This window comes from Lissotriton helveticus, chromosome 6 (assembly GCF_964261635.1).
Source record: "Lissotriton helveticus chromosome 6, aLisHel1.1, whole genome shotgun sequence".
Lineage (NCBI taxonomy): Eukaryota > Metazoa > Chordata > Amphibia > Caudata > Salamandridae > Lissotriton > Lissotriton helveticus.
Window position 1 is genome coordinate 1413631051 of NC_136067.1, and position 23114 is coordinate 1413654164.

The 23114-nt window shown below is 44.3% G+C and overlaps 1 protein-coding gene across 1 annotated transcript in view; it reads left to right on the top strand.

Moving 5' to 3' along the window:
* Window positions 1-23114, top strand: part of SOS1 (SOS Ras/Rac guanine nucleotide exchange factor 1) — a 780124-nt gene that overhangs the window by 515890 nt on the left and 241120 nt on the right. The window contains exon 16 of the mRNA XM_078649204.1: window positions 22723-22885. Coding sequence (XP_078505330.1) covers window positions 22723-22885 — 163 coding nt within the window. The remainder of the gene's footprint in view (window positions 1-22722; window positions 22886-23114) is intronic.

The following is a 23114-nucleotide window of genomic DNA, read 5'->3' on the forward strand; positions in this document are numbered from 1 at the left end:
CACAGCAAAAGCTGTGGATCCCTTTTCTGCCCCTCTTTCTGAGGTTCTTCTGTTTCTGCTGTCTTTGACCCAGCAGGGCTCTGCTCTGGGCACTATCAAAGGTTATCTTTCTGCCATCTCTGCCTTTTTGAGACTTCCTTGAGACTTCCTGATCAGCCTTCTCTTTTTAAGTCTCCGGTTGTTAACCGTTTTCTCAAAGGTATTACACACCCGTTACCTCCTGTGCCTTTCATAATGCTTCAGTGAGACTTAAATCTTGTTTTGGCTTACCTGATGTGCGCTCCCTTTGAGCCCCTTCATACCTGTCCCTTATGTCTTCTCACCTTAAAGACTGCTTTCCTAGTAGCTATCACCTCTGCCAGAAGAGTGAGTGAGCTCCAGGCTCTTTCTTCCAAACTTCCTTTCCTTTCAGTCCATTCGGACAAGGTGGTTCTGAGGACCTGTCCTTTCTTGCCTAAGGTTGTCACACCCTTTCACATCGGGCAGACCATCACTTTGCCCACCTTCTTTCCGCCTCCGCATCCTTCCAGGGAAGAGGAGAGGCTCCACCGTCTGGCCCCAAAACGTGCGCTTGCTTTCTATCTGCAAAACACACAAGATGATGGACGGAATGTTGCACAATGGCAAAACATTCACCCCCAGTCACAGATCTGGGTTTAATCCATCGTTCTTTTGCTCAGCAAACCACCCCAGTTCAGACATGGTCATATGCAAATCAGTCTGGACTCTGTGCCTCATGGGAACAGTCCGGACCGAACTGCCAAGTCATGTCTTCCCTGGACCGGAATCAGGCATCCTAGGACCGGTTTCTGGCTATCAGCCTTCATCAGCCAGGATAGTTTGACTCCAGTGGCGTTGTGAGCACCTACTGACGCTCAGGGGTACTGCTAAGCAAAACTTTCCGGATCCAGTCTGACGTCTGAGGATATTCTAAGGTAAGAAATCTATCACTAACTAATGTCTCTTACAGATATATTGTTACATAAGTAGTAACTTGTGCTTCAAGCCAAAGGTACAGGCTAACATACTAAATATCCTATTCAACAGGTGTAAGAATCTGGCTTTTTATGTAGTGCGCCAAAATAAGGTACACTTTGTAGAAAATCCAGACGTCCTTTATTGGCTTACAGGGCTTGAATTAATAATCCCAAATGCCCTCCTTGCAGTAGTGAGGGTGAACAGAGTCAATAAATGAAACACACACTCAAGAAGAAACGCAAGACCAATGTAGAAAAATAACACAGATTGTGATATCATTTTAGACAGCAAGATCATCGGGATCAGGTAAGTGTGTTAGACGTTACAGATTTTTACAGGGAAAACAGTAGAACATCACAGATGTTAGATTTGAGGCATAATTCTCGAACACTGCAATGTTATGCTTTGGGAGAAACATTCACTACATAGGTGCACTTACAAACGATTCTCAGGGTTACGCTTGGACTTAAGGTACTTAAGTGGCCAAGCTCCAAAGAATCAACCATTAGAATTAATGGGGTAGCCCAGTAACCCTCAGAACCTGAGTAATTCAATTGGACAAAAACAGTGGTTCTGTTGGGAATTACATATACATTGAGAACATACGAGTAAATCCTGAAAAAGACCTATCCTCTGAATGATATGTCTGGAAAATAAATTTTCAAGGAAAAAACACACCTGACCACAATTGACTTTTAGACAAATCTTTAGTATTTTGTCTTTCAAATGATTTGGTACTCAAGTTTAAGGAAGCTGTCCGAACAAAAACAATACATCAACATGGTGTACAAATGAAAAGGTAAAGTCGTGACTGGTGACTTAGTGCTACACAAAAGTTCCAAATAGAAGACATATACATAAACACATATATACACTCTATTTCATCATAGGTGTCCATATTCTAGTTACAGTTGTTTCAAACATATATTATTTCTCTAATTCGGTTGAAACTCCGTGTGGACCTATACATAGACAGAACGTCGACGTTTCGACCCTTGAATGGATGCGCTGGCTTGGTGCATCTAAAGGCGGGTCTTCATCAGGACTGCAAAAGGATTGGACAGCCTATAGATATAAATATAATATGGTTAAGGCCTGTGGTGTGTTAATATGTTTAATGTGTGGCCATTGATTAAGCATCAGCTCACCTTATTAAAAAAGATTTTATCAACAAGGTATGGTTTTGCGGGGGAGGATGTCGTCCGACACACTCCTGTGAGGCGTGATGTCCTCTGAAAATAAATTGAAAACTGTAAACTGATTCTATCTATTAAGGAAACAAGTTAAAGCTAGACATAAGGGGTCTGTGCGTACCTGTTCTGGTTATTCGGTCTTCCACACCAGCTGGTGTGAAGCTCTGTAATGTTCAGTGCCGCCTTGGCGATCACCTAAGGAATGTAAGGGGGATCCTCTAAGTGTGGGTACAAACGTATGTACTTTGGCAAACGGAATTAACTTGTGAAACTGGATTGTGAGCTAAACCCGTCGGGGTGGTTGTTGTGGAACCCCATGTTGTGTTGCCCTTACGTGCTTATCAGAACAAAAAGTCTGTTCCAAAAGACTGTTTAAACGGAGATTGTTACAGGCGGCGTGACAGGAGTATTAATTTCACCGGACTGTCTCATATAGTTTAATCATAACCTTCAAGAAGACGGTTAACTCGTGGTGCTTGACCCGTGCGCATCTTGACTATGGATCTTTACAGGCGTGGTTGAGTTATTGCTAGATTGGTGCTTTTACTAGTTATGTGCGGTACTTGTTGAAAAGCTGGTGATATCCTAACCTATTGCCGTATGTGAATGGGAGACTCAAGATAGCTAGTGGTCCGAGTTAGTTAAAAGCTAAAAGAATTGCGGGCCCATTGAATCAAAGGTGCGGCTGCGAGCATAGGCAAAACTCATAGTTGCTCGGGAGCGTCTCCGGACAGTGCCGGTACTTACTGCGATAGCATGGGACGGGACGTCTTATTCGATCTCTGTTCGTTCGATACTGATAGCTACACCCTGCGGTAGCTGTCTATTTGTCATGCGCGAGCCCAGGCGGACGTGTTAGGCAATGCGTGCCGACTCATCTGTACGTATGTGTTCTGACAAGGATTGGAATGTCTTAAAGGTGTATCATGCTAAAGGGGAAAGCCAGAGCCAACATTGCTGTGAGCAGCAGTAGGTACGAATGATAACCCCTTTGCCAAGATGTCATGTTCTGCCATATTTAACTTGTAATTAGAGATATTTAGAATGGGGTCTCATGTTGGTAACCTATCGTTGTTTCATTTGGTGCTGCAGGAATGTTGGGTACAACTGGACCAGCTGTATTATTAGCATTTACCAGTGATATGTCTGGTGTCTCGTGCTTATTTCCCCATGGTTCTGTTGAGGTTGGGGCTGAAACCGAACTCTGGTGTTCCCTCGGCGGTTGGTTGTCCCCTGGTTCCATCTGTGAGGGCGTCCCAAGTTGGGGTCTCTGGCGTTCCATGTGGGAACCCCAAAAAAAGGGGATGCACTTTGATGGTTGAATGTATCTGGATATTGCGGTCTTCCTCTGTTAGGAGTGTCTGTGGTGAAGTTCGAAGTTTGTGCTTGATATATTGGCCCTTGCTGATAGGTTCTTGGGTCAGTATTACTGGTTAATCTATCTGATTCGCTCTCTGGGCCACTTCCAAAAGATGAGTTTGAGAAGGTGGCAAAACGTCTGTTGTTCTGCCTGTTCCGATTAGTGTAGTATCCCTGTGTGTCCTGGATGTAATAGTCGTCGCTTAATTCTGGCATCTAAATATAGGGATTATTTATGTGAATATGTAAACTCTACATGTATAAAAATAATTGCTATAGGGCCACTATATGTAATCTGATCCTAGTGGCATGTGTTATCCAATGATGATCAATTGGGTGAACAAACCTCCATTTATTAGAAGCAAAAGCTTTCCCCTTTAGCATGATACACCTTTAAGACATTCCAATCCTTGCCAGAACACATACGTACAGATGAGTCGGCACGCATTGCCTAACACGTCCGCCAGGGCTCGCGCATGACAAATAGACAGCTACCGCAGGGTGTAGCTATCATTATCGAACGAACGGAGATCGAATAAGACGTCCCGTCCCATGCTATCGCAGTAAGTACCGGCACTGTCCAGAGACGCTCCCGAGCAACTATGAGTTTTGCCTATGCTCGCAGCCTTTGACTCAGTGGGCCCGCAATTCTTTTAGCTTTTAACAAACTCGGGTCACTAGCTATCTTGAGTCTTCCATTCACATACGGCAATAGGTTAGGATATCACCAGCTTTTCAACTAGTACCGCACATAACTAGTAAAAGCACCAATCCGGCAATCACTCGACCACGCCCGTAAAGATCCATAGTCAAGATGCGCACGGGTCAGGCACCCCGAGTTAACCGTCTTCTTGAAGGTTATGATCGCACTACATGACACAGTCCGGTGAAATTAACACTCCCGTCACGCCACCTGTAACAATCTTTGTTTAAACAGTCTTTTAGAACAGACTTTTTCTTCCGATAAGCACGTAAGGGCAACACAACATGGGGTTCCACAACAACCACCCCGACGGGTTTAGCTCACAATCCAGTTTCACAAGTTAATTCCGTTTGCCCAAGTACATACGTTTGTACCCACACTTAGAGGATCCCCCTTACATTCCTTAAGTGATCACCAAGGCGGCACTGAACATTACAGAGCTTCACACCGGCTGGTGTGGAAGACAGAATAACCAGAACAGGTACGCACAGACCCCTTATGTCTAGCTTTAACTGGTTTCCTTAATAGATACAATCCGTTTACAGTTTTTAATTTATTTTCAGAGGACATCACGCCTCACAGGAGTGTGTCGGACGACATCCTCCCCCGCAAAACTATACCTTGTTGATAAAATCTTTTTTAATAAGGTGAGCTGATGCTTAATCAATGGCCACACATTAATTAAACATATTAACACACCACAGGCCTTGACCATATTATATTTATATCTATAGGCTGTCCAATCCTTTTGCAGTCCTGAGGAAGACCCGCTTTTAGATGCACCAAGCCAGCGCATCCATTCAAGGGTCGAAACGTCGACGTTCTGTCTTTGTATAGGTCCACACGGAGTTTCAACCGAATTAGAGAAATAATATATGTTTGAAACAACTGTAACTAAAATGTGGACACCTATGATGAAATAGTGTATATATGTGTTTATGTATATGTCTTCTATTTGGAACTTTTGTGTAGCACTAAGTCACCAGTCACAACTTTACCTTTTCATTTGTACACAGTTTTGATGTATTGTTTTTGTTTGGACAGCTTCCTTAACAAACTTGAGTACCAAATCATTTGAAAGACAAAATACTAAAGATTTGTCTAAAAGTCAATTGTGGTCAGGTGTGTTTTTTCAGATTTTTCCTTGAAAATTTATTTTCCAGACATATCATTTAGAGGACAGGTCTTTTTCAGGGTTTCCAAAGAATCAACAGTAGTTAGGATATACCTGCCCTAGTGTCTTCGGGTGCAGAGGTGCTGGTCGTGTTGGTAGCCTCAAACGCTACATGTTAAAGTCGATGGAGAAACCTGTAAAAAGAAAATGGCTGCAAGTGGTGACTTGGGGACAAGTCTGGCAGCTCGACTCTTGAGGGTCTCTGGAGCAAGAGGGCACCGTCGGTTGACTCGGGCTGAGGGACTTGGGTGCAAAGGTGTTTTGTCTGGTGAGTCGTTTGCGTTGAAGGCTCTCACTTCTTGGTGTCAACCTGATGAAAGGGCAGCAGGGCCACTCTCTGTGCCAGCCTCAGTGATGCTGACATCCTTCATTGGAAGGTCGGCCTTGGCAGAGTTGCTGTCAGGATAGGACACTCAACAAGACTTGACTGCTACAATGGCTCTGGTACCTAAGGTGTTGGTGATGGAAGGTCTAGCAGCTCAAGACTCACTGGGTAGAGGGGGATTATGTCTGGGAGCCACACAGTCCTCTTACTGCTTCCTCGGTGTACCCAGTAGTCAGTGGAACGGTGTACTGGGCAGATGTGGTAGGTGCCTGCGGACTGCACAAAAGTGGCTCCTCCACTTCATGGGAGATTCTGACAAGTTGGTGAAGTACTTGTAGCCCTCCAAGGCTTTAGGAGGATGTACAGCTGCAGGACAAGTCAAGTCTTTGCAATTTTTTGGGCAGCAGCAGGCACACAGGGTTTTGTGCCAAATCCGGGGCTGGTCCACAGTTCTTGTGTTTTGGCCCTTGGTCCTTCTTCTGTTCCCAGTAGACTAATCTGAGTTCCTGGTGTCAGAGGGGCATCTAAATACTGAATTTACGGGTGTTAAGTGGAGTGTAAGGTAGTAGCCAATGGGCTACCTACCCTTGGGGTGTCTACAACCCTTATATGGCTACTTTCTGTGGGGAGTGGGCAGAGACCTGACCTAGAGTTCTTGGTTCCAATAAAAACAAGATGGCGGGTCCCTTCTTTCGTTGTTCATTTCAGGTAGCCCACCTTAGGGGTGTGACTAGCCCGAGTGTGAACACACCTTCTGACTAGTAGATTTCCCCACGTGTCCTGGTGCCAAATGGGCCTATGGAGAGGGGTGGCACATCCCAGGTCAGGGGGAAGCTGGGGTTGCATATCAAAGGTGGTAGAGGCTTTAAAGCCTCGGGCCTTGATGTGCTAAAACACTAGTCATCCTGCTGGAAGAGGTGTGAACACCTTCCTCCAGGCCAGGCATTGTTTCCGACTCCGAGAGCACGGGTTCTGATCTGCAGGGGGCCAGAATGATACCAGTCAGCCAGCGCACTAAGAGACTAGTAGGACTCGGATGGCACCTCTAAGGTGCCCACTGGGTGCATGTCAGGACAAAAACAATACTGTCGTTAGAATGTATTTGTCGAGACGAAGTGTGTGATACTAAACACCATTATTTTAAGTGATGCCATAATGCTGCTGGGTAACTCTGGATGACCAGTGCCCAGTACATATACTTAAGATGGCTTCCTGAACACTTGCAATGTCATGACAATGGAACCAGACATCATAGGCACATATAGGTTCATGCAGATTTGTCCCTACATATAAAATAATGTACCCTGTCATAAGGCTCTAAGGCCTGCTTTAGGGGTGACTTCGATATAGTATATGCAGAGCGCATGGTTGTGGCATACGGGGAGCATGCCGTATCGTGTTTTCAAAATGGTTTGCACCATTTCACGCCTCCTTCAATGGCAATCTGCACGCAATTTGTGTTTGGGTCCCTTAAGGTGGCATAATACATGCTGCAGTCCTTAGGGACCCTCTTTAGTATCCATGCCCTTGGTACCAGGGATACCATTTACTAGGGACGTACAGAGGTGGTAAAGGCCTTGCCATTGTTGTCCGATACATTTAAAAAAAAAAAAAAAAAAATTAAGGGAAAGAGCACTGGCACTGGGGACTTTTTAGCAGGCTTCAGTGCCCTGTCAAAGTTGGAAGCCAGCACCTAGTAGTTCTAATAGTAGCACACAGTGGGGGGGACAAGTGCAATCACTGTCGACACCCTGAACCAGTTCATGAAAGACAACGAAACCGCAAAGTCCATAGAGGCACTGCAGTTTAGTGGAGGCTTACGAAGAGGTACAGTGCCATAACTCGTGCCTGTGGGGACAGCCGGCTTTCAATCTGGACCGTCACATCAGGTGTTCCAGGGATGCAGTTAAACCTCAGCACCCCTGTAGCACCGGCAGTACCAGCAACAAGGAAGGTAATCCTTTAACGAAAGAACATGGGGAAGGGGACAGCTTCAGAGGGGAGGAACAACCCCGCCAATAAGTGACTTCCTCACAAAATAACAGCCTGTCACATACACCAGTGGGAGGCAAAATAAGAAATCACCACCCCTCGCACTCAACACCAGTGGGAGGCAGAATAAAGAACTTTCTTCAGGAGTGGAGGAACAGAACATCAGATAAGTGGATCCTGAAAGTAATACAGTATAGATATTTCATAGAATTGGACAAGGTGCCTCCAACAAGGGGACCAAAAAAGGTCTATTCAAAAGAAGAAATATCTCTACTTAAGCAAGTAGAGGAAGTGCTGAAAAAGAGAGCAATAGAAGGTAAGACAAGAGCTGAAATCAACAAAGGATATAATTCAACTTATTTTCTGATACTGAAGGTAGACTGATTTCTACGCCCAATTTTAGACCTCATATAAAAAATGACAACCTGTCAGAAACTCATCCCTTATTTACAAAAAGGGGGATTACATTGCAACTATAGACCTAAAGTACGCCTACCTGCACATCCCAATGAATACAAAATACAAACATAAACAAAACTCACTACCAGTTCACAGTACTGGCTTTCAGGATAGAATCCGCTCCAAGAGTCTTTATAAAGTGTCTAGAAGCAGTGGCAGCTCATTTACGAAGACAAGGCATCCATGTCTATACTTGGACGATTGGTTAGTAAGATCAAACTCCCAAAGCAAGTGCGAAGATCATATACAGCTGGTAATGAGAACTACATTCATGTTGGGATTCTCAGTAACCTTAGAGAAGAGATCACTAACACCAGAGCAGGAAAAAAGTCTTCTAGAAGCAAGGATCAACTCTATACAGGGAAAGGTATATCCCTGAGAAAAAAATAATAATCATCGTTGCTGGAAACTCATCTTTAGCAGAAGGGGCAAGCTAGAACAGTAGGGAAATTGTTAGGGAACATGGCATCATGCATCCCTTTGATTCCATAGGTGCGACTACCTATGAGACCAATTCAAGAACGGCTTCAAAGCCCATAATCACAAGCAACAAGGAGTTGGGAAGATGTATTGGGTGTCACGCAGTAGCTACAGGGAGAGACAATGTGGTGGAACAAATCACATATTATGCAAGGGAGGAACTTTGCATAACCAACTCAAACAGTAACAAGTACTACAGATGCCTCACAAATGGGTTGGGGAGCTCACATGGGCTCGCTCAAGGTGAGAGGATTCTGTAAGGAACGAGATGCAGTGCAACACATCAATATATTGGAACTAAAGACAGTCTGTCTAGCTTTAAAAGTAGCAGACAAGCTTCAGGTTGTGGGAACTATACCAAAAAGTACTCCAGAAGATCTTTTCGAGTTGGAGAGCCACCGATCCCAGGGAAATGTACTGTTGATAATCTGGTCAGGGATATTTCCTTATGCTTTCCCCCGGATAGCACTGGTACACAGAGTGATCAGCAAATGCAGGAGAAACATAATGACACTAATACTAATTGCCCTACAGTTGGCGCGGCAAACACGGTTTTCAGAGCCAAGGGAAATAACTCAGGGGAACATTCAGAAATTACCAACACAACAAGATTAATTGTCAATGGAAGAAGGAAGGGTACTACACCAAGAACCAGAGCCTTTAAGCCTGGCAGCCTGGCTCTTAAATACTTAGATTTTGGTTGTCTAAAGCTACCAGAAAACACAATGGCTGTTCTAAGAGAAACAGGAAAAACAATAGCGTGCACGGCATGTGAGTGATCTTCAGGCTCTCTTTTACATCCGCTGTACACCACCTCCTTCCCAGACAAGCATGATTATTCAGACTCTGGCATCCTTCTTGCCTGAAGTTGACACACCATTCAAGGTCAGTCGAAAGATCAACCTTGCCTGCATGCTGTGCTCTGCTCTCAGGAAGTGGAGAGGCTCCACCGTTTGGAGTATGAGAGTGCTGAGCTTTTATGTTGATCATACCAACGAACCCCAGGTGGATGATAAGCTGTTAGTGGGGTTTTCTATAGCAAACAATGGCAAGACTATGCACAAGAGAACCATCTCCTGCTGGAGCGTGCTTTGCATGCAGATCTACTATGCCTTGTCCAAAAACCAGCCTTTGGAAAATCCTGTGTGCTAATTCTACCAGTGCCAAAGCTGCTACTAGCCCATTGGCACATGGAATCCCTGTCCTGGACATTTGCCAGGAGGCTGCATGGGCATTCCTTCATAAGTTAATGACAGTTTTGTCTGGATAGTTAGGTTTGCCTAGAGGGGATTTGCCCACTCGGTCCTGCAGGGCGTTCTGGTTTGAGTCCATTCATAGACCCACTTCCAAGTATTGCTTTGCTATCCATATTAAAAGGTGAGGAATCTATGGCTAGAAGTCTCTATATCAGAAGAACAAGTTACTTGCCTTTGGTACATTTCTTTCTGGTGGTAGAGATATATCTAGCTGCAGATTCCTCACCGACCCTTCCATCCTCCCCATCCTGTGTTTGAAATCTATCCATTAATCAAATCCAGTGGCAAGGAATCTGCACACTGATCACAGCTAATTTCCTTTTGGGGCTTTGCGTTTGGGGTATGGACATTCTCAAAAGCAACTGATGTCATCCTGCAGGAATGGCACCTATATTGGCTCCTTATGCCATTTCCTGTGTGTAATGGTTGCAGCGCGATGCAACCTACCAGTGCAGAGAGGTACTGCTGAAAAATTATCAGATACAGTCCTGATGCCTGGAGAATATTACAAAACTGAGGAATCTGTAGCTAGTCTCTACCTGAAAGAGCATTACCGATGGGAAATAACTTATTCGTCGGTGTCTACTGATATATTAAGTTAGTGGAGAAAAATCGGATTACTATCTGACCACAGAGGTGTGTTAACCAGCCTATAACAAGATGCTGTTTCCCAGCTACCCCTCGGGATGTGCGCTTCATCATCTGAAATCTGACAATCTTCAATCATCCTTTACCAATACAAATCGTTATGCTAATGGTTCGCATGGGCTTCGGAGCCTTGGCCTCCATCTCCTATTTATTTCTATGCATGCCTTTTGTACAGCTTTGTGCCCATCTGAGCCTCATACACAGGGATGCCCCATGGCCACTTGCAGTTCTAGCCAAAAGCCTTATGTCCCATTAACTGTCAGCCGGTTCGGTCTAGTGCTGGAGATATGGCTGTCACCCTTTTTACTTCAGCGTCTCAACCCCAGTGGAAGTCTCCTCCTCTCCATCTAGGAATGATAAAATACTCCTTTTAAAATTGGATGATTCCTAAAGACTCGCCTCTTCACCCTGGCCTTTGGATAATATCCTCTCCATGACAACACTCTCCTGATATATCTTGTGGTCTGCTCAGTCAGGAATGCCTCCTTTCTGTTTGTCATTGATGGACCCCCACATCCATTATAACCACAGGAGACCACAGCTTGCATAGCCCTGATGAGAAGTTTTATGAAGCCAGGTAATTCTTTATCGGTTTCAGAATGGGTAGATCAGTTGACGAATGAAACTTGAGTATTATTGGCATAAGGATAATTTAGTGAATCTGACTTGAAGTTGTTAAAGTTGAGCTTTCTTGATTTTGAAATTCTGAAAAGGAAAAATTCCTTGACCTAGAACTGACCATGTGAAAAAGGGAAATTTGATCATGTAGTATAGTTGTGGATGCTTACAGTCTTTTAATAGAAGACCGCTGATAAATTATCATATAATGGTTAACATGAGGGAATCAAAGAAGCAACACTTTTTTACACGTTACATTTTTTAATCTTTTTTCATTTCAAGAAGCTGGAGGAATTGCATTTTTGTTTCAAAGTCAGTGTATTAAAAGTAAAATGTACATTTGTTTTTTTCACTGATGTGATCCTCATGTTCCATGTTCAGAATGAGCCCTCCAGGTATGCAATTTTACTATGCCCAGTTCACCTTTATACCATAGGGTGGGGTTTGCTCCAAGAGAAGTGACGTTTATTTAAGAAGGTTAGTTCTCTTGCAGTTCACATAATAGCATCAGATTACCTCCTGGTGTGCTCTATGCGCTATGCGCTTGATTTCTTGAATGCTTCTCTATTGGCCTCTTTTTTTTTTTTTTTTGGACCTACCATATTTATGGTGTGCTTGTCTGCTAGATGGGCAGATGGTGACATTTGAAAGTGGTGAGGCATAAAAAGATAATATTACTGCACCGTAGCGAGCGAGCGAGCCCGAACCCCCTAAGGAGGGTTCGGGAGGAAAATTTTGAAAAAAGAGTGGACAAATGGTGCATTTTCAAGCAAATTTTGTGAAAGCAGGAAGGTTAATAAAGCAATTGTGAAAGTGCAGTTATTACATTAAGAAAGTGGTGTCATATAACATAGGTAGCTGCTTAATCATCTTCATCATAACCACAGAGCTTCATAACAGACTTTGAAACACAATGCATTGCTGAGTACCTCACAGATGTATTTTAATAACAAACAAACAGGACGCAAACTAGAAGCATTTAAATAGTGTTCACTTTTTGTAATTAAAATCAGCACGTCTGTTTTTCATGGAAGCAAACTTCTCAATGACTTGAACATTGAAGTCTGGTATTCTTTTAACTAAGTCACTCTCCATAGAAAGCATCGCTAAGGCATTCAGTCTTTCCTGAATCATGGTATTTCTCAGGAATGTTTTAATTCTATTCAAAGCGGAAAAGCAACGTTCCACCTCTGCTGTTGTCATCGGTGTGGTGATGAGTATTTTTAGTAAAGTCACTGTTTCTGTTAGTGTCTTTTCCATGTTAACGTTCAGAATTAAAGCAAGCAAAGAAATTGCAATAGTGGCCTGCCGGTATACATGCATTCCATACAGTACAGTTAATTCTGTTCTCAGATCCTTTTTGTTGAGCATAGGGTAAGCATCCACAGCGGTATTCTGTGCTTGCTCAGGGAAGGAAATATCATATATAGCAAACAGATCACTTCGTAGTAATGTGGCACTCACCAAATGCTTTGTAAAAGAAAAGGGTTCCTTTGCCTGTATAATTATAGTGTCACATATCTCTTTGGAAATTCGGACTAGACTGCTGATGTCTTTTCTGCGGTTAGAGAAAGTAGAATCATTTGGCAGTGTGCTGTCTAAATTGTCAACCCCTTCTCTGACTTTCGTTATGCTTGTGACAAAGTCGTTGATAGCTGTTTCCACATGGATAGTATCTATTTCACGTAATTTGTAACGTTTCATACAGTGTTTCAACTTGAGGCATTATTTTAAAAAACAGCAAAAACTGAAACTCCCCGTCTTGCAGTGTTCTAGCAAAGCCACGGGCCTCATTCCGGCTTTTTTAGTCAAAGTCTAGATTGGCTTCTATGGTGTCGAAACATTTCTCAAGATCAACCCTATATTGGTATATTAGGCAGAGTTGGGCCTTCCTTTGGAATCCTTCTGTTAACAATGGTATGAAGTACCTCCGTTCTTTTGCGGGAGCGTGAGAAGAATGCTGCCATTCCTCCTACATCATGAAGAATATCTTTGCCTCGGAGATCTTTCCTACTGATTGTTGCATGATCAGATTTAGTTGGTGGGCATAACAGTGCACGTAACGAATCGGAACTAGGACGAATCGGGTGTCTATCTCTGCTAATGTAACTAACAATACCAGCAGCGTGACTAATACGCTCTGTATACTTGCATACTTTTAAAAAACCGGCACTATTGTTTTATTGTCTGAAATTTGCACAGTTCCATTGCTTGCTCATTTGCACACAAGATGACTATAGAAACGTGATTACAACGTTTTTTAACCTGTGTACTGCATACTCTTAGTAACCTGCACTAAAAAGCCTTAATTTTTAAACTGTACATAACGTGTTTTGCGCATTTGCACAAATTGACTAATAATTGCACTTGCCTACTGACGCCCCATTCCTCGTTCCGCCGCGGGAAGTCCCGTTTGCTGCGGAGGGAATATTGGGCTGTCTCGTCACCAGCAGGCCTCATAGCCGCCATCTTAGGTGGGGAGGACTGGTGCCATGCGCTCTAGTTGCCGCGACTTCCGGCCTACGAGTCTATTTAGCCCCATGCTGCTTCGGACGCGCAGCGGGCGCGCCAAAGGCAAGCTCGTCTACGCCCGCCCGCGCCGGACCAGAGCCCAGGGCCCTAGACTATGCCCAAACTCCAGTAACCCCCCCTAACCACGTCTACTCAAGAGAAGCACTTATGCAATTAAGACGTAACGAATGCCAAGGCCGGATAATGCTTCCTGACAGAGGTAAGATGCATAACTGCACATGTCGGGCTTGTGGTGTCACAATACCACATCCTGTACTTAACAATCTCCACACAATAACAGGGCCCAACCTCTGTCCCTCCCCAGATCAGCCCCCGACCTGTCGGCGCAAGCCACTTATCAAAACTCTGAAAAACGTACTCTTAAATGTTAGGTCAATGCCAAAGCATAAACACGAAATCGCTGCCCTTATTACAGACAATTTGGTTGATCTGGCCTTCCTAACAGAAACATGGGCCACTGACTCATCTGGGACTGACTGGCACACCGCAGTACCCACCGACTACTCCCTAGCAAATATGGACAGGCAAGGAACCACTGGTGGGGGGGTAGCCATCATTCATTGGTCAACTTTTAAAATACACTTTTTCCCACAGCCCGGATTAGAAGAAGAGGCTTTATCCTTTACGGTCAAGTTAAACAACCAAGTAATATTCTCTGGCATCCTGGTATACCGGCCCCCAGGTTCCAGAGGTCCCTTTACTAACGCCCTCCTAACTCTTCTGGAATCTACCTCAGACCAACCCACCTTCACCGCACATGGGCACTTTAACTTCCATCTTGAGGATAACAACTCCATTGAATCCACTACCCTTATAGAGAATTTCCGCAGCTACGGACTCTCCCAACTAAGGACAGGACCCACACACGCTGCTGGCCATACCCTAGATGCCATTTTTACCAATAATCGCCATATTAAAGTTACGTCCACCACTATGTTTCCTTGGACGGACCATGCTGCTATTTTCTTTATCCTCACAGCTACACTGACAAGTCCCAGGAGAAATGACCTTGCTCTTCCCACTAAAATTCGTCCATGGAAAAAACTTGAAGCCACATCTCTCACTAATACACTCAGAAGAAACATGCCCCCTCTCCCTAGCACAGATAGCAACAGCGGAGCAAACAAATACCACACCTGGCTTACCCAGGCTATGGACGATCTAGCCCCAGAAGAAATAAAGAAACCCAGAACTCGTTCAGCCACCTCACAATGGTATACCCCTGAAGTTAAACTGCTAAAGATAAAATGTAGAAGGGCGGAGAGGCGGTGGCGAATTGACTACAGCTCTCAGTCTAGAACTGAGTATACAACGGCTCTACACGAATATAAGCTAATAGAGCAAGCCAAGGTAGCCTTCTATACAAGGAAGATACAGGAATCCTCGAACTCCTCAAAAGAACTGTTTAACACCATTACTCACCTAGCTAAAAGTCCTAGAGACACTATTTTCAAACCATGTCAAGACTTTGTGGAAAATATAGCTCAATTCTTCCAACAGAAAGTTCAGACAGTCTATAATGATCTTAGTCGGCTACCCACTTGTCAGAAATCCCTTCGCGAAACAGATCGACAGTCACCAGCTCCAGAATTCCCCAACTTTGCTTTGCTGAGCGATGTCCAGGTCGCCACATTGCTTCTTCACACTAAATCCGGCTCCCCACTTGACCCATGTCCCCCGTATGTATTACACCTGGTTCCTGACACGATCAGTCAAGCACTTACCCCGCTCCTGAATATCGCAATCACTTCCGGCCAGTTCCCCAGCAGTTGGAAAAAGGCCTGTATTAGGCCCATCCTCAAAAAAGAGACACTAGACCCCAATGAAGCAAAACGCTACCGCCCAATATCATGTTTACCCCTTCCCGCCAAAATTCTGGAAAGTGCTATGAACAAGGAACTAACCAAACACCTGGAGGACAGCCATCTACTAGATCCGACACAACATGACTTTAGGGCCTGTCATTCAACCGAGACAGCTCTAATAATAGCCTCGGAGAACATACGTCAGACTATGGATAAGGGAGGCAGAGCCGCACTGATCCTTCTGGATCTCACAGCGGCGTTTGATACCGTTAACCACAATGTCCTCATAAACAGACTCAAGGAGTTAGGTATCTCACACACAGCCCTAAATCTACTCAAGTCCTTCCTTGAGGCGCGCACCCATCGAATTTATTGGGATGGCCTCCAGTCGGACGAGTTCCTCCTGCCCTGCGGAGTTCCTCAGGGATCGGCCCTATCACCAACCCTTTTTAATCTCTACATCACCCCTCTGGCTGCATTGATAAAATCCCATGGCCTGCATCTAGTTTCCTACGCTGACGACACCCAACTGGCAGTCTCACTTGCGCAGACGGTGGAAGCTTCCGCCACCAGTTTTAAGAACTGTCTGTCAGACATAAAGAAGTGGATGAACGATCACTTCCTCAAATTAAACACAGAAAAGACGGAGGTGATCGAATTCGGCCATAAACCCTCCATCTGGAATGACCTCTGGTGGCCTCCAGAGGCAGGCACCTGCCCTGTTCCGGCCAACAAGGTTAGAAACCTGGGATTCATAATGGATAAAGACCTTACCTGTACCGCCCAAATCAGCCAGGTCACCTCAGCCTGCTTCTTCACACTGAAGGTCCTCCGTAAAATCCTGCCCTACATCCCATTCGCCCTGAGGAAAACGGTAGTGGGAGCATTGACAATGTCCAAGGTAGACTATTGCAATGCCCTCTACATTGGTGCAGGAGAAAGACAACTTGACAGACTCCAGTCAATTCAGAATGCTGCGGCAAGAGTCTTGCTTAATCTCCCTAAACGACACTCCACCTCCAGCGCAATTCGCGACCTGCACTGGCTGCCTGTTAACCTTGAATTGGATTCTGCGCCTATGTGCCTGGCCCACAAATCCCTCTATGGGCAGATATCCAAGCAGCTTTCCAACCTTCTTCTTCCATATGTACCTGAGTGCTCACTTAGATCTAGCTCCCAAAATCTGCTACATATCCCTAGGACCAAGAGAGTCCGCTGGGGTGGCAGATCCTTTTCCCATCAAACACCCAAGCTCTGGAACAGTCTACCATCTGCACTTCGTTCTGAAAGGAGCATAGTAAAGTTCAGAAAGGCCTTGAAGACATGGCTATTCACGGTGCCCTAAGCCTATACCTCTTTTTCGTCCTACAGCGCCAAGACGCCTCGGCATAAGAGCGCTCAAAAAATAATTCAGTCAGTCAGTCATTAGGGTACACATCTTTAACTTTTTTTTACTCCACCGGAGGTTCCACTCATTACTGCAGCACCATCGTAGCTTTGTGCAATCAGTTTTTGTTTTCGAGGCTGCTCTGGAAAAATCAAGTTTAGTTCCTGTAGAATAACTGAAGAAATGCTTTCTGCACAAGAGTCTCTTAAATGGGTGAAACCATAGAACCTTTCCACAACTTTGTTGTCACAGTCAAGGTACCGAAAGACCACTACTGACTGTGTTTTTGTGGCCACATCAGTGGTGTCATCAGCCTGAATAGCCACAAAGTCTGTGTTTTTCAGCTCTTGTACGATAGTGCTTTTTACAATCTCTAGCATGCACTCAAGCAGTTCATTTTGTATGATTTTAGAGGTGCCCTTGAAGACACTAGCACTTAATAGATGTGCTTCCATTACATGGTCTATGCTTGCTATTAAGTCCACAAGCCCTTTGAATATCACAGGATTTGCAGAACCTTCCGATTCATCATGCCCTCGTAAAGCCAGTTCAAAATCACCACAGAAACGAATGCAGTCAATGATTTTTGATAGCACATGTCTATTCCTATCAACTGCTTCATTGTGCTTCTGTATTGTTTTTCGGTAGGCCTCGCTTATGTGGGCTTCAATCGGTGTATCTCCCAACATTCCCAGTCTTGTCAGGTTTTCCATATGTATTTTCGTGTGTGCATGCTTCTTTACTTTATCTGACAAATGCTTCAAGTCTTTTACTCCTTTTTTGGTCCACGGAGTTTCACCACCAAACAGCAGGCGGGGGAAGCAGAACAGAGCATTTGTTGAAGGACATCCTGTAAGCCAATCAACTTTTGTGTACCAGGTGTTTGTGAAAGAACGTGTGTAAAGCTTCCCTCTGTCTAGGGAACTTTGTTGTAGGTTTAGGTCTGGCCGGTGAGGTCCTAATTGTTTTACAATTAGTTTCTCTTCACGTTTCAGTCCAATGAACGGCTTTGCAAGTAGTTGCTCTACTGTATGCATGGTGTTACCAATGTTAGTGTTACCTGTCAATAATCAAAGTACAACGTATGAGGTTTGGTGCATGTCTTTAGACGCCACCCACCATGTACACAACTTACATAGCCCTTGACTACTAGAATGTAAAATATAGCAGCAGTTTCCTTACCTTAAACACTGGGGTTGTTGGCTGTGTTGTAGCAGAAAAGGAGGCTGGCGCCTCTTCTTCTTTGCTTGATTTGCCCAAAAATTTGTTGGGCAGCCTGAGGCTTTACCAAATGCTGAAAAGCAAATACAACAAAATGTAGTTGTGTCAACCAAACACACAGACTTTTAACAAAAGCATTCAAACTGTAAAATATGGGCAGGCATGTACAGTGGTGTAACGCAAAATGAGCCCCCCCTTGCAGAATGTGCTGAGGCACCCCTTAGTGATCACATCACGATGCATTTCTTTGATCATAAGTGGCTCTTATTACAGAAAAAGTTGGAGACCCTTGGCTTAAGTGTTCCACAAAGACTTGACCCTGTACACTGCACATTACATTTGGGTTATACATCAGGTTTCACCTTCTTATAACAATACACGTGAATTTTACTAAGTGGGCTAATGGAATACCTTGCATTGACCAGTACAGTATAGGGGGCACACTTTTGGTTCCTATGTGTAGTCTACATGCAGGCGATGATCATCTGAATTATTAAGGGACTCGGATCACACTCCTGGAAAGTGGTTAAGCCTGCCTTAGCATTGCTTTTGTAGGCCATGTGGACTTCTAGAAGGTTGACGTGGGCAAGCTGGCATAAGCTCTGTAGTCTGGAGATGAACATGTCACAGTCATAGACATGCCATTAGGAAAACGGACACTGGAACCAGGAGGACAGCTTTGCACTTTGGCACAATTTCGATAACGATAAAAACACATTGTGCGTAGGATGTTGGAGTACTGCCTAACTAACACACAACAGCTGTAGCACTTAGTTAGCAGTTGATGTATAAATTACAGAGGTAAAATCTTCTCCAGTGAAAATTAATCTTCCTTTGAAACAATACATGCACTAAGGAAAATATGCAACAAATACAAATTCAAAGGAAGACTTAAAACTGGTATTTTGTTGTTTTTGTCATTGCATCCAGATATATGATACAACAAGTAACATCATACTTACAAGAAGTCAGGACTACTAGCTTTGTCTATGGTTGTTAGTTGCAAAAGATAAATAAGCAGCAACTGTGGCTCTTAATAGTGTATTTTCAATTTGTGTTCCAGTTTTTAATGGTTAATTGAAAAGATGCAACAAATGTAAGCAGATTACACCCCTCCCATAGCGAATAATGCTCCCAGGCCCTGCACTGATTGATGCACCCATGCACTGATTGATGAACAAGCACTTCAGTAAACAACTGCACTGGCGGTCACTTTAGCGACATTCAGTTTCAGACGGAAAGGGATATGCTTGGTCTCCAAAGCTAGTGCACTCCGCCATCTTTACATTGATTCATATTATCGCCCTTGCCCATTAAAAAAAGGTATCAAAACTAAAAGAGGTAGCGCTGGAATCCACACCTAAGAACACAGTCTAACAAGTCCACACCAAAAAAAACACCACCAGCTTCCTACAGTGGATAGCAGTGAAGCAACGAATAAGCATCTATGTGTATGAATTACAAGATTATCAGTCAGACGGCCCGGCCCTGCTTCTGCACAGAGCCACGGCAAAGACTAAGACGGCAATGTCTTCCGATATTCGACAATAAACTTGATCAGTTTATATATTTTATAAAGCTTTATCATTTAAAGGGCTGCGATAAGTTTTGCCTTTGTTTATTACACTCATAAATAAAAAATGAGAATGAAGATGCTCCATTTCAAAGTTGGTCAGGGCCCCGAGATTTTGGTCACCTCTTTTGTATTCGCTGGCACTGAACCCCTTATCCCAGGCGCCCCAGGGGTCATCTACACACCTCAGGATATTCAGAATTAATAATAATAAAGCAGAGTCTGTAATACCAATTAAAGCGGATGCCTTTCGGTTCGCGGTTGGAAGGCAACAAAGGTGCAGTCACAGTCCAGAACTTTCAAGTGCAATTAAGCGCTTCAACGCCTCGTCGGGGGAAGTAGGCGCTATATAAATGCAAAAATAATACAAATGCTATATGCAAAGGAAGCTGATGTGTTGAGGCGAGGATTGGAAAGTGGTACAATAACCTGTATTTATTTTATGGTGCTTGATGTAGCCACTGTTCGTCGGTGCTCCAGATAACGTATTTTACGACTGCACATAACATGTTTTCAGTCTGCGTAGGATCAGACTACGGCCACACAATAATTAGTGCAACAGGTGCATTGACCCACACAAATGTAATGAGGCGTTTGTGTAAACTCCTGGTGCCAGGCACATGCGACAACGCAAGGGTGGCACACTTCAGGTACCTGAGACAGCAATTTACATTGGAGGGGGGTACAAAAAACAGGATTGTTGAGGCACAGTGGACAAATACACAACAGTTTCACCAGTACCTTGGTATGTTGCCCAGAGGGATCAGTACAAAACGACGTCAGCACCGATCGACCAGTGCAGAACACAGACTCGCTCTCCAAAGTCCACACTGCACAATTTACATTGTGTCGTTAAATTCCAAGATAAACTCTGATGTGTCGTTTTAGGACGTGTTAAATTGAGCGCTGGTTAGTGAACAAAGCGAATGCGTGTTACGGGTTGTTAACACCCGCTTTTCTGTGCTTGCGAGTGACAAAATCTGTCTGACGTGCACCACGAGGTGTGAACTCCCCGAGACAGCCCCGGCCGTACCTCTCATTGCAGTGTGCACCGACTGGCTGTAAAGCAGGCACAGGTGGGGGGTACGGTACCACTAGGCTTATATGCATATGGTGGCCTTGACAATGTCATATTTAAAGTGTCTCCGGCTAACATGATGCATTTTCCTATCCCTGCAAAGTTCAACTCATAATCTCACCCTTTGGAACTCTCCAGCTTTATCATAGCTCCTAAAACTTGGCGCTGGCATGTTCACGAATTGCCGAGGATCACCCATTTCGGTGGTGTGGAGAAGCCTAGCTGAGCGAGAGGACTAGGCCACAACAGACAGGTGCTTTCTGAACACACCACATATGACACACACACCCCTCGTAAAATGTCTTGCACGTGTTTCACGTGCGGTCCTGAACACACATTGGGGCAGATTTAGAGATCTGCGCCTTATCGACTCACAAAGGCCCCCTCTGTGTTTAGCACTAGGCTCTGAGTGGCTGTTAGTGGCCCCAGAAAAGACTGCCCCTGCCGCCTGGTGTGTTGAATATGCATAACTTGTGCTTTTGCAATAGCTGCGCTGGCTCAGGGCAGAGCTGAGCGCCTGCTTTATTGCCTAGTATCGGCTGCAGCCGGTGGGAGGCCTGAGCCGGGCCCTGCCTGAGCATAAATGTCAACTTTAACTTTTTTTTATATAATATTTCAGCCTAGGTCCATACCTGCACATAGGAATTTGAATTTCACACGTCCAACCCTGATGACAGACTCTGAGACTCGACGACTAGGTGAGGCCTCAGACGGTGACCAGACAGTCTCTGTCCATCCCTCATGCGCACGAGTCACGACAGAGTCGACCACGAGGAGGAAGGGTGACTGGCCGTGGGCCGGCCCGATTTGCCCAGCAACAACTGAAATGCCCAATCACTAAATGGCTTAACACTAAGCCACTACAGTGATTGGGCATTGCTTTAGATGCTCCCACCCCCGCGGTGAGACACTAGACTGAGAACAGAACACAGTCGTAGTACTGTTACAGGACAGTACTACAGTAGTAGCCAATCCTAACGCTGCTCTCTTTAGAGGAGAACTGCTCTCTAAAGAGAACAGCATCAGGATTGGACTGAGCACGAAAAAAACGCCGCTCTTTTAACAAGCACTGGGGTATGTTGCATAGGCAAACCCCGTACTCTGCAGGTGCTTGCTTTTAAAAATCCATTTAGTTTGCTAGCTGCAGAAAGGCAGTCGGGCAAACACCACATGCGCAGTGCGCACTTTGCCGGCACTCCAGCGCCACCCAGTGTCAGACAGTGCATACTGTGACACACATGAGTGAAGCTTGATACCACGGCCGCAGGGCAATAATTATCGGGCAATTTATTCGAGCGGCGCGTTAATTTATAAAACTTTTATTAACGCGCCGCTCGAATAAATTGCCCGATAATTATTAGTGGGGCAATGCCCCACCGCCCAAATGGTAAAACCGCCACAGCACAAGTCACCCTACACACACACGTACTCAATCTTTCTTACTGTCTCGCACACCTCTTTCACATAAGCACACTTTCCCTTTGAAGTTTTACTGTTGTGCCATCTGCCAAGAGTCTCCTTGCGAGCAATAATGGGTGGAAAATAACATTCAAGAGAGAGTCCTCTTTCCATGTGCTTCACTGCTTACACATGAGCAGGATAAGACCATGCAAAGCGCCCTGATCTGGAAAGTCAAGCATTGTTACCTTAATTGATGAGTTGAAAGGCAAGAAGTGTGCGGATGGGCGAATACGCATAAGAGGAAGAAGACTAGAATGTTCTTTTTACTTGCGTTTTGTGGTGTGCTCATATGTCTGCCTTTCTGCTCGTTTGTGGATCTGTCTCTGGTATGTACATGTTCAGAAGGCAGGGCAGTCTGACAAGTGTTTTTTTCTAACGTTTTTTTGTTTTTTTTAGTTCTACAACTTAAGAATTCTTGTACATTGTTGAAATCGGAAACATTACTTTGCATATTCAGATCATTTATTTTTCCTCATTTAGGAGCATTGTTGAAACAGAAAACCTTGATGAACGGGTAATTGTAGTGAGTCGTATAATTGAAATACTTCAGGTATTTCAAGAGCTGAACAACTTTAATGGTGTGCTGGAGATTGTCAGTGCTATGAACTCCTCCCCTATTTATAGACTGGACAACACTTTTGAGGTAGGTTAAAAATCAAAAGTGTTTATCTCTATGAAATGATTGTTTCAATTGCATTATTACATCATTTATAGTGATTTTTCCTACTTTCTCCCTCATTCCATATAAAAGTTGGAGTTATGGTTGTCCTCTTTTATTTTGAACTGTTAGAGTAATCTGTTCTTCCATAAATGAAAAAAGATGGTGCAATTCAAATGGTAAAATTAATTCTAAAACCATTAAAAACTGAGCA